At 44.4% G+C, this 12,782-nt stretch overlaps 1 protein-coding gene across 5 annotated transcripts in view; it reads left to right on the top strand.

Annotated features, from left to right (window-relative positions):
* The window catches only part of rap1gap2a (RAP1 GTPase activating protein 2a), a 354,141-nt gene that overhangs the window by 41,994 nt on the left and 299,365 nt on the right, over window positions 1-12,782 (top strand). For 4 of the 5 annotated variants that reach the window (XM_060848305.1, XM_060848306.1, XM_060848309.1 and 1 more), the window contains exon 1: window positions 6,853-6,998. The exons of the other annotated variant lie outside the window; for it this stretch is intronic. In XM_060848305.1, coding sequence (XP_060704288.1) covers window positions 6,955-6,998 — 44 coding nt within the window. In that variant the 5' untranslated portion in view covers window positions 6,853-6,954. Of the gene's footprint in view, window positions 1-6,852; window positions 6,999-12,782 lie in introns of those variants that run through there. 5 annotated transcript variants of the gene reach the window in all.

The following is a 12,782-nucleotide window of genomic DNA, read 5'->3' on the forward strand; positions in this document are numbered from 1 at the left end:
AATGAAGCTGAAAAGCTGAGTTACTTAGAGTGTAATTATGGGTTATAGGTAAAATCCCAATAATGTGGGCTTCTTGACTGAGGTTTAAAACCAGAAAAATCAATTCTGTATTTTCTTCCATTGCACAATTTCCATTTGGAACCCTTCTGCAGTTTCTCCAATCATCCCCACTCTACAGAGTTTGAAAAGGAAGCCCTATGTCCAATAGGAATACTTCCTTACCTTGCAAGCAACATTTGTGCCTCAGATGTACCAAGCATTAACCATCTCCAACCAGAGAAAGTCTAACCATCTCTTAACAGTCAATTGTATTACAATCATTAATTACCCCCACTATCTTCGCCCTGGAGGTTAGTACTGACCAGAAACTTAAGTAGGCCTACCATGTAAATACTGTAGCTACAAAAGCAGGTCAGAACGTGGGAATTGTGTAGAAAATAACCAAATATTTTAGTTTGGAATTATGGTCAGTAAGGACTGGATGGACCAAAGGGTCTGGTTCCATACTGTGTGACTCTATGACTCTATGTCAAGTTAGGTAATGTAAGCTGGGGTTGACTGGGGGAAAGGAAAAGCAGTCAGTGTTCCCATGTAACTTTCACAGTGGAAAATAGATGTCTGGATATTCAATGAGGACAAAAATAGGCACAGCTAGGATTATGCAACAAAGTTGATCCCTGCCAAAGGCTTGGAAAATTAAAAGCAGAAAATGTTGGAGAAGCTCAGCAGGTCTGGCAGCATCTGTAGCGAAAGAAACAGAATTAATGTTTAGAATCTGGTATGACCTGTTCAGACTTGTTCTGTTCTCAAGACGTCATACTGGACTTGAAACGCTGACTCAGTTTCTCTCTCCAAAAATGCTGCCAGACTAGTTCTCCAGGATCCTCGTTGTCCAGCATCCCTAATATTTTGCTTTTATTTGAAGAGACAGTATTATTGGTCATTCTGCCAACTTGTCTAGGAAGTTATAGCCCAAGAGTGAATGTCAATAGCTTCAAAATAGGGGACACAGAAATGAACAGGTAAGTTGGTAATTCATGAAGCAAATCAGTTATTATCTTTCCAGTTTATTTTGGGATTAAATGTTATTGTCACATGTGACTAGAGGGCATAGGTTTAGGGTGAGAGGGGAAAGATATAAAAGAGACCTAAGGGACAACTTTTTCTCACAGAGGGTGGGGCTTGTATGGAATGAGCTGCCAGAGGATGTGGTGGAGGCTGGTACAATTGCAACATTTAAGAGGCATTTGGATGGGTATATGAATAGGAAGGGTTTGGAGGGATATGGGCTGGGTGCTGGCATGTGGGACTCGATTGGGTTGGGATATCTGGTCAGCATGGATGGGTTGGACCGAAGGATCTGTTTCTATGCTGTACATCTCTATGACTCTAGGACTCTACTGACGTACAGAAATACAGGAGTATAGTGAAAAATGTAGAAGGTTGCCATTTTCTGGTGCCAGCTTAAAATACAAAATACAAAACCAGAATTTACAAAAAAGCGAATTTAAACAGTGCCAAAAGAAAAATGTCTAGATTGTAAAATCTTAAAGCCTTTAAAGTTTTGATACATGAGAGCAATCCACACTTAACAACACAATGGCAGAGTACGCTGAAGGGCTCATGTAGCACATGACTGTACCAGCCTTGCCTCAGTTGCATGGCATTAAACTTTAGATTAAAATAATTTCAATAGAGATTAAAAGTAGAATGTTATCATCCTCTGTCTGTCCTGTGGTCAAAGCATGATGTATGACAGATTATTTAACATGTTCAGCACAGAAATAGACTATCTAGCCCAACTGGTCCAAATTAGCCCTTCCCCATCTTCCGAAATTTTGTCGTCTCAAAATATCCTTTGATTATTTTGTCCTTTATGTATTTATCTGGCTCTCCCTGGAATGCATCTATGCTATTCTTTTAAACCATTTCGTTTGGTGGTCAGTAACACTCTGGGAAAACAACTTTCTTCTGAATCCAGAATTGGATTTTCTAGTTACAATCAGATGTATGACCCTTAGCTTTGGACTTCCCCACAAGGGGAAGGTGCTTTCCAGAACAATCCTATCAAACCCCCTCATCAGTATAAATCCTTCAATTTGACTGCCCATCAGTCTACATGCTAGGGATTAGAGTCACAGCCTATGTAGAGCGTTATACCTGTTGGAATGGAGGAGGAAATAAATACATTAATTTTGTTTGGAGTTAAAGAGAAATTGGCTGCCCTGTTTTCAAGATTAGATAAAGCTCCATCTCTTATCGATGTTATTTTTATTCATTCTCAGAATGTGGGTGTCACTGGCTAGACCACCATTTGTTGCCCAACCCTAATTGCCCATGGGAGGGTTGTGGTGAGCTGCCTTCTTGAACTGCTGTGTTTAGGGATAGCCACTATGCTGTTGGGAAGGGAGTTCTCGGGATTTTGACACAGCAACAGTGAATGAATGGCAATGTCATTCCAAGTCAGGATGATGAGTATTTGGAGGCGAACTAGAAGTTGGGGGGTGAGCCCATGCATCTGTTGCCCATGTTCTTCTTGGTGATGGATGTTGTGGGTTTGGCAGACATATGCTGTACTTCAGGGCACCTTTGATATTGAGTGTGGGTCTTGTGATGCAGTGGGTAGCCCCTAAGCCTTTGAGCCAGACACTGCAGATTCACCTGGGACTTGATGGCAATGGAAGTTGTGTTCATTACACGGCCAAACAGATTGCATATGAACCTGCAAACCTTTCCAACACACTGCAATGGGGGATGGGAGAGATTCATGGTGAGCCGTGTGGTTAGAAGAGCATTAGTGCCTCTACCATCACTATCTAGAGCTCCCAATTGCAACATGAATGTTACAGGACACTGCAGACATTGCATCTGCAGGGGGACAGACAGGTTAAGTGAGAAGGCAAAAGCTTGCCCAATGGAATATAATGTGGGACGATGTGAAATTATGCACTTTTGCATGAAGAATAGAGGAGCTGAATGTTATTCAAATAGAGAAAGACTGCAGAAATGTACAGAGTAGAGGGATTAGGGAGTCCTCGTACACAATTCATGAAAAGCAAACATTCAAGTTCATTGGATATAGGTATGGCAAAGGGAATGTTGGCTATTTCAAAGAAAATGGAGCATAAAAGTGGGGAGATTTTGCTAAAACTTTACAAGCTGCTAGTCTGACCACAGGTACTATACAGGGAACAATGATGGGCCCCTTACCTGAGGAAAGATATAATGGCATCTGAAACTGATACCAGGTAAGGGAAGCTTGATTTAGGAGGAGAGGTTGAATGGATTGGGCATGTTGGAATATAGAAGAATTGGGTGTAGGTTTGCTCGCAGAGCTGGAAGGTTTGTTTTCAGATGTTTCGTCACCATACTAGGTAACATCATCAGTGAGCCTCCAGATAAAGCACTGGTGGCATGGCCCACTTTCTATTTATGTGTTTAGGTTGCCTTGGGTTTGTGATGTCATTTCCTGTGGTGACATCATTTTGGTGACAAAACATCCAAAAACCAAAACCAGAATCTCAATCTGAATTACAAATCTTCTCAAAACTCTCTAATCTAGAAGAATGACAGAGGACCTTATTGAAACATATAAGATTCTTAGAGGACTTGACAGTGTAGATGGGGAAAGATGGTTTCCCCTTGTGGGAGAGTCTAGAACCAGAGGGCATCATCTCAGGATAAGGGGTTACACATTTAAGACAGAGACGAGGAGAAATTCCTTCTCTCAAAGGGCAGTGAATTTGTAGAAATCTTTACCACTGTGTGCTGTGGATGCTGGATCATTAAGTACATTTAAGACTGAGATAGACAGATTATTAAACAGGAAGGGAATCAGACTTTCTGGGAAAAGGCAGGAAAGTGGAGTTGAGATTTATCAGAACAGCCATGATTTCATTGAATGACCTAGCAAACTCGATGAGCTGAATCGCCTATTTCTGTCTCTACATCATAAAGTCTTATGTTGTGAGGACATGTTGCCAAAGCCAGTGGGATCCCAGTGAACTGTAACACTTCACTACCGTCACTGGTGGAAGGCAACATTGACAATGATGCTGAAAATAACCGCCTCAACCTGTCCACCCCTCTCACCCACTCCAACCTCTCACCCTCGGAACGTGCAGCCTCCACTCCCTCCGTTCCAACCTCAACCTCACTATCAAACCGGCAGACAAGGGAGGCGTGGTAGTAGTTTGGCGCACTGACCTTTACACCGCTGACGCTAAACGCCAGCTCGCGAACACCTCCTCCTACTGCCCCCTTGACCATAACCCCACCTCCCACCACCAAACCATCATCTCCCAGACCATCCATAACCTCAACACCTCAGGGGATCTCCCATCCATCACCTCCAACCTCATAGTCCCACAACCCCGCACCGCCCGTTTCTACTTCCTGCCCAAAATTCACAAACCTGACTGCCCCGGCCAACCCGTTGTCTCAGCCTGCTCCTGCCCCACTGACCTCATCTCTGCATACCTCGACACGGTCCTGTCCCCCTTAGTCCAAGAACTCCCCACCTACGTTCGGGATACCACCCACGTCCTCCACCTCCTCCATGATTTTCGCTTCCCCGGTCCCCAACGTCTTATCTTCACCATGGACATCCAGTCCCTGTACACCTCCATCCCCCATCACGAAGGACTCAAAGCCCTCCACTTCTTCCTTTCCCGCTGTACCAACCAGTACCCTTCCACTGACACTCTCCTTCGACTGACTGAACTGGTCCTCACTCTGAACAACTTCTCTTTCCAATCCTCCCACTTCCTCTAAACCAAAGGAGTAGCCATGGGCACCCGCATGGGCCCCAACTATGCCTGCCTCTTCATAGGATATGTGGAACAGTCCAACTTCCGCAGGTACACTGGCACCACCCCCACCTTTTCCTCCGCTACATTGATGACTGTATCGGCGCTGCCTCGTGCTCCCACGAGGAGGTTGAACAGTTCATCCACTTTACCAACACCTTCCACCCTGACCTCAAATTTACCTGGATTTTCTCGAGTGACTGAATCAACATGGACATTACTATAAACCAACCGACTCCCACAGCTACCTAGACTACACCTCCTCCCACCCTTCCCTCTGTAAAAACGCCATCCCATATTCCTAATTCCTTCGTCTCCACCGTATCTGCTCGCAGGAGGACCAATTCCAATACCGTACAACCCAGATGGCCTCCTTCTTCAAAGACCACAATTTTCCCCCAGACGTGATCGACGATGCCCTCCACCACATCTCGTCCACTTACCGCTCCTCTGCCCTTGAGCCTCACCCCTCCAATCGCCACCAGGACAGAACCCCACTGGTCCTCACCTACCACTCCACCAACCTCCATATACATCATATCATCCGTCGTCATTTCCGCCACCTCCAAACGGACCCCACCACCAGAGATATATTTCCCTCCCCTCCCCATCAGCATTCTGAAAAGACCACTCCTTCTGTAACTCCCTCGTCAGGTCCACACCCCCCACCAACCCAACCTCCACTCCCCGCACCTTCCCCTGCAACCGCAAGAAATGCAAAACTTGCACCCACACCTCCCCCCTTACTTCCCTCCAAGGCCCCAAGGGATCCTTCCATATCCGCCACAAATTCACCTGCACCTCCACACACATCATTTACTGCATCCGCTGCACCCGATGTGGCCTCCTCTATATTGGGGAGACAGGCCGCCTACTTGCAGAACGTTTCAGAGAACACCTCTGGGACACCCACACCAACCAACCCAACTGCCCCGTGGCTCAACACTTCAACTCCCCCTCCCACTCCACCAAGGACATGCAGGTCCTTGGACTCCTCCATCGCCAGACCATAGCAACACGACAGCTGGAGGAAGAGTGCCTCATCTTCCCCCTGGGAACCCTCCAACCACAAGGGATGATCTCAGATTTCTCCAGTTTCCTCATTTCCCCTCCCCCCACCTTGTCTCAGTCAAATCGCTCGAACTCAGCATCGCCTTCCTAACCTACAATCTTTTTCCTGACCTCTCCGCCCCCAACCCCACTTCAGCCTATCACCCTCACCTTGACCTCCTTCCACCTATGGCATTTCCAACGCCCCTTCCCCAAGTCCCTCCTCCCTACCTTTTATCTTAGCCTGCTTGGCACACTTTCCTCATTCCTGATGAAGGGCTTATGCCGGAAACGTCGATTCTCCTGCTCCTTGGATGCTGCCTGACCTGCTGCGCTTTTCCAGCAACACATTTTCAGTGATGATGCTGAAAGCCGAGCATATGTACTTACTGTATATACCCTCACGGCCTGATAAGGCCCACATTGTAAGCTATAGTCCCAAGGTTTGAGGTGAAATAAAAGATAAGCTTGTCCTGTCGCCGCGGGGAAAAGGAAACAGCTTTGCCCCATGTCATCGTTGATTGTTTTTGAGGCAAATATGAATAAAACATCCCAAAGTTTCTTTCTTTTTTCCCCTCTGTTTTCTTGAACGTCCAAGTTTAGTCACAGTCGTTGCATGGTGTCAGAAGAAAGCGTTGCAGTACATTCAACTTTTAAAATCGACCAACACCACAATACAAAGGAGCTTTTCTTGATTACTCTGATCAAAGGAAAATGTGGGGTTTTTTGTATTTGAGTTTCTTTCTTTTGCGTGTGAATTTAAATGAGAATGGAGGAACTGATGGGGCTTTTCTCTTGTTTTAACACCCAGTGCTGAAGCCAGTTGAGCCCCGCCTACCCAGGCTGTGGGAAACCAAAACAAAATATAAGCAAAGCTGATTTTAATTTTTGACACAGCGAAGCGACTTATACAGAAAGTTGCAGGAAGTGGTGCAAATAGATTTCCTGCTTGATTGGTTCAAGCGGTGAATAATTGGAAGCTTGGTTGTACATCACGTCAGACGACCAGCACGGTTTGACTGAATTAAAGCTTTATACACACTCACGCTGTCTGTCAAACACACTCTGCACTGAACTGAACTGACGTCCTGCAACAATGTTCCGAAGAAAGCGAAGCGTTTCATTTGGGGGTTTCGGATGGTGAGTGTTATTCTTAAGTTGTGACTGGTTTGCCCTTTTTCTTGCTTTCTCTCTCTCTCTTTCCAATACCTTTTCTCCCGGTCGTTTTAAAAGAGACATCAACCATCTGTGTACTGTGCAGCAGCATCAGAGGCTGGGAGAGGAACACACTGATAAAAGTCATGAGGGTACAGTGACCCGGCTGCTGTAGCAGGTCTCTGTTTTGCTAAGTGTCAGGCGCTAGTTAAATGTCCCCCCCCGCCAGTGAGTCAAAGAGAAGAGAACTGTTTATAAAAAACCGATTGGCTGGAGGTTGGATATTGAATTTATTGTCACGTGTGCCGAGGCACAGTGAAAAGCGAGCAATACAGGCAGATCATATGAGTTAAATAGCATGGATAAGTAAATCACCGGTAAACTGATCGGAAATAAAACAGAAATGCTGGAAAAACTCAGCAGTCCCTGGATTGGATGCATTAACTCCAATTTCTCCCCACTGGTGTTGCTAGACTTGCTGAGTCTCTCCAGCAATTACTGTTCTTGTTTCAGATCTTCGTTTTGTTTCATTGATTGAAAGAGCTGAACTTGGCCTCAGTATTCCTGGCTTAAAATAAGTCTTAACCCCGGCCCACACCCTTCTTCTGGAGTGTGGTGGTAGTGTCCCTACCTCTGAGCCAGGAGCTCTGGGTTCAAGTCCCACCTGTTCCAGAGGTGTGACTTTAAGTATTTGGACAGATTCATTAAAAAATATCTGCCCCTCGCTATCTCTGTGGCCATCTTCCAATCTCACAACATTCTGCTTTCATTTAACTCTGTCCTCTGTATATCCCCAAATCTAATCTCTCCATCATCGGTGGCCCAGAAATTCTCCCCTTAAATGTTGCCACCTCTCTACATTTGTTTCTGTCTTTAAAGCACACCTCGGACCGTTGAGCAAGATTTGCCTTCTGTTTGAGTGGCTGGGTGTCATATTCTGTTTTAGAATGACTCTGCTGTGAAGTTTCTTGAATTTCTTTATCACGTTCCGTGCTGTTATTCTCTATGACTCTATGAGTATCACATTGGAGGTACTATATAAGCGTAGCAAAAACAGAAATTGCTGGAAAAACTCAGCAGGTCTGGCAGTATCTGTGGAGAGAATTAACGTTTCAGGTCCAGTGACCCTTCCTCAGAAATGCACTCAGAATAGTTTTGAGGGTCACTGGATCCAGAATGTTAAGATTAGATTACTTACAGTGTGGCCCAACAAGTCCATACCAACCTGCCGATGCACAACCCACCCAGACACATTCCCCTAACACTATGGGCAATTTAGCATGGACCTAACCTGCACATTTTTGGACTGTGGGAGGAAACCCACACAGACCCAGGGAGAATGTGCAAACCCGACACCGTCAGTCACCTGAGGAAGGAATTGAACCTGGGTCTCTAGCGCTGTGAGGCAGCAGTGCTAACCACTGTGCCACCCACTCTGATTTCTCTCTATGGCTGCTGCCAGACCTGCAACTTCTGTTTTCATTTCTGATTTAAGCTTCAGCAGTTCTTTCAAACTTGCTTTATAAGTGTAAGTTGTTGTTGGATTTCTCTTCCTCATTCCTATCCAGTGTTGTGTAGAGAACCTGACTTCTTTGTGATACTCCCATGGTCGAAATGGCCTGCCAAGCTCTAGCTAGGAATGTTTCTTGCCCTTTCCTCCACCTTTTAAGCCTGTGGCTTTTACCAGATCGGGAGAAAGCCCAAGGAATTTTGCTAGCAATTATCTTGACTCCAAAGTAAAATCTGCCTGCTCTGGCAAAGTATCAGTGCAAATCCACTTCAATGCAATAGTCATCACGAGATTGTGATTTGCAGGTCATTTTGTGGAGAGGATAATTAAATATTACCTTTTTTATTTGTATCATACACAAAGAATTTGTAGCTGGTATTCCAATGCCTACAGGTGACACTGAAGCTCCTCTGAATTAATAATTCAGTGCAAACTTCATAAACTGTCTGATGTATTATTGTCAGCCAACAAATGGTGTCTCATTTTCCTGACGAAATACATTTGGATGGTTATCAAGTTTATTAACATAAAAGGATGTAGCTATATAGCTGATGGTAAAAGTGACATTGCTTTCCCTATCATTTATAATCAGCAATGCAATGAGCAGCCCCACAGTTTGAGATGATGATCATTCAACTCCCCTGAATGACCTTGTTGTGTTTCTGATCTGAGCTGCACGGTGCCACTCTAAGTTGAAGTGAGGCCAAATCCCTGTACAGTATTGGAGGTGGGAAAAATTGAATGAAGGCTTCTCGCACTCCCTCTTCTTCCCAGCCTCCAGCCATGTAGGTGACTGTCACGTGGCCTGAGAACAGAATTAGAGGGTACTTGTATTTATAATGTCTTTCTTCATTCATTTATGGGATGTGGGTGGGTCAGCATTTATTGCCAATCCCTAATTGCTCTTGGAAAGATGGTGGTGTTCTGCCTCCTTGTGCTGCAGTCCATTTGGTGTAGGTTGACCCACAATTACATTCTGAAAGGAATTCCAGGATTTTGACCCATTGACACTAAAGGAACAGCGATATATTTCCAAATCAGGATGGTGAGTGTTTTGGAGGGGAACTTGCAGGTGGGGGTGTTCCCATGTATTTGCTGCTTTTTCCCTCCTGGATGGTGGTGGTCATGTGTTTGGAAAACGTTGCCTGAGGAGCCTTAGTGAATTTCTACAGTGCACCATGTACCTGGTACATGAACCTAGTACTGAGTATCATTATGGAGGGAATGGATGTTTGTGCATGTGGTGCCAATCAAGCAGGTTGCTTTGTGCTGGATGGTGTCAAGCTGTGGACGTGATGTTGGAACTGCAATTATCCAGGCAATTGGGGAGTATTCCATCACACTCCCGACTTGTGGTTTGTAGATGGTGAACAGGTTTTGGGAAGTCAGGAGGTGAGTTACTCAATTCCTAGCCACTGAACTGCTCCTTAAGCCACTATATTTATATGACTAATCCTGCTGGAAAAGCGCAGCAGGTCAGGCAGCATCAAAGGAGCAGGAGAATCGACGTTTCAGGCATAAGCCCTTCTTCAGCAACACATTTTTCAACTCTGATCTGCAGCATCTGCAGTCCTCACTTTCTCCTATGACTAATCCTGTTCAGTTTCAGGTTAATGGTAACCCCCAGGATATTTATATTGGGGATTCAGTGATGGTAATGCCATTGAATATCAAAGAGTGATGGTTAGATTCCCTCTTTGTTAGAGATGGTCATTGCCTGGCATTCATATGGCGTGAGTGTTCCTTGCCACTTGTCAACCAGACCTGAATATTTTCCAGGTCTTACTAAATTTGGGCACAGACTACTTCAATATCTGAGGAGTCGCGAATGGTGCTGAACATTATGCAATTATCAGTGAGCATTCCCACTTCCTACATAATGATGAAGGGAAGGCCATTGATGAAGCAACTGAAGATGGTTGGGCCTAGGACACTCCCCTGAGGAACACCTGTAGAGATGTCCTGTAGCTGAAATATCTAGTTAGGTTGGATGGATCACCTGAGTCCACTACGTACAGTGAATTAGACAGAGATTTTTTGTAATAGAGAGGGAATCGGAAATGCTGTCACACCCCGTGCATCGAGGTAACTGCAGTGGCATGATTGATAGTACATGGTGAATACATTCCAGTCAGCGTGACCTGAATTCACTTAAGAAACAGCTGAATGCTATAGCATGAAAACAAGGAGGATGATATTTTGAAAAGGGGAAATCAAATGGGCCTCTTTATCTGACTTTATCTTGCGACCCACTGGACATCTTCAAGCTTCTGATTTCCCATTTCAAATTAGTTCCTTTATCTCCACAAATAGAATGTTTCGTTTTAATGAGACAAGCACCACACTGCGAAAAGTATGTGGTAACAGGCATGTACAATGTTGCCTGTTGTTGTGTGAACTTTATCTGACTGCCACAGTTTTAGATCTGGGCCTGGATTTTCCGGGAACTGAATTCCCTTGCCAGAACCGCACTGATACTCAGGAAGTGCATGGTGAGACCTGGATGAACCTTTGCTCTCAAATTCTGCCTCTGCCTGCCCTCACTCAATACAATTGCATTGCTCTCGCCTCTAGTTTGAAGCATTTGTGTTTGCTACATTTAACATAGTCACTGGCCAAACAGAGTGGAAGTCTGTGAGTGACAGTTCAGGATCCTACAATGCTTGGAGTTGTACAACATTAGACACCCAGATTGAAGCCTCAATAGTATCGCTAATTTTTATCTTACTGTGGGAAACCCTGCATTATTCACATATACCAAAACTGTACATAATTTCATCTTCTTCTGTGGGTCCTCTCATGGTTACAAATGCCAATTTGGGATTGGCATGAATTGTCCACAGGACTAGCAATTCATAGTGTCTTGACACGATGACACTTGCCAAAATTGCACTTAGCCAAAATACCATAAGATTGACCCCTTGTATATCACCCAGTGTGGAGATGCTTTCAATGGTGCAATAGCCATCTGTTTTCAAGTGTTGGATGGATGTGTTTAAAGTTGACTGACTTTTCAGTAATTGCACTTTTACACCATCAGATAACTTCTGCAGATTTAAAGAAAAGCTACCAGGAAGTGCAACCCCACCCTTGACTTCCAGCTGTACACACCCATAGCATGTGTAGCAGTAGTACCAGTAAATCTGACTCTTCTCTTTTTTTCAAAAAATAACACATCAGTGGTTAAGTAAGTCAATAACCTTTGAATAAGGCAGTGTGATTCACTTGATTGTTGCACTTTAAATCCATTCATTACCTTTCCCTGCATTTGACACATTCATATTAGTGCTACGATGCCCTGTGATCTCCTCATTCCTTTGACTATTAGCTTCTGTTTCATCAACTTCACTTGACCCCATTATTGTCAGCTGTATTTTATGCTGTCAACATGCATCATCCTGCAATTCCTTCCTTCCACCTCATCTGTTTCCACCTGTTTTGTCTTGGATGGTGTTACATTTTTGTGAGTCGTTGGAGCTGCACTCATCCTGGAAAATAGGGAATATTTCATCACTTTCCTTACCTGTGCCTTGTCAATGATGCACAAGTTTTGGGATGGTCAAGGGGGCTGAGTCACTTACCACAGAATTCCTAACCTCTGGATCTGCTCTTGTAATCGTAACCATATTTACATGGCTGGTCCAGTTTCAGGTCAATGGTAACCCCCCAGGATGTTGCCAATGAGAGATTCAGCGAATGCAATGTCATTGAATGTCAAAAGGAGATGGTTCAATTCTCCCTTGTTGGAGCTGGTCATTTCCTGGCACTTGTATGGTATGAGTATTATTTTCCACTTATCTGTCCAAGTCTGGATATTGTCTAGGTCTTGATGTGGATGGACATTGACTGCTTTCAGATCTAAGGAGTTGTGAACGATGCTGAACATTGTACCAGTGAACATGCCTCCTTACGATCTTATGATGGAATTAATCCAGAAGGGTTTATTAGCTACATTAGCAGCACTGTAATACATTGTGTGGTGTCCCTGTCTTCAGGAAACAAGCATTCCTCCTGAGTGATTGACATTTACTAAAGAAAAGAAAATCTTGCATTTCTGTAGCACCTGCCATGACCAGATGTTTCCAGTGTTTCCGTCAATGAATTACTTTGTTTGAATTGTAGTCACTCAGATACATTGATCATCTTCACCTATTGCAGTGTTTTCCTATTAAATGTCTCATGCTTTGACAGCTCATACTTGAAATGACAATACCCTGGTGACATGTATCTGCTACATCAACACTCTGCTACTTCCACAA

This window comes from Hemiscyllium ocellatum, chromosome 31 (assembly GCF_020745735.1).
Source record: "Hemiscyllium ocellatum isolate sHemOce1 chromosome 31, sHemOce1.pat.X.cur, whole genome shotgun sequence".
In the NCBI taxonomy this organism is placed as follows: Eukaryota; Metazoa; Chordata; class Chondrichthyes; order Orectolobiformes; family Hemiscylliidae; genus Hemiscyllium; species Hemiscyllium ocellatum.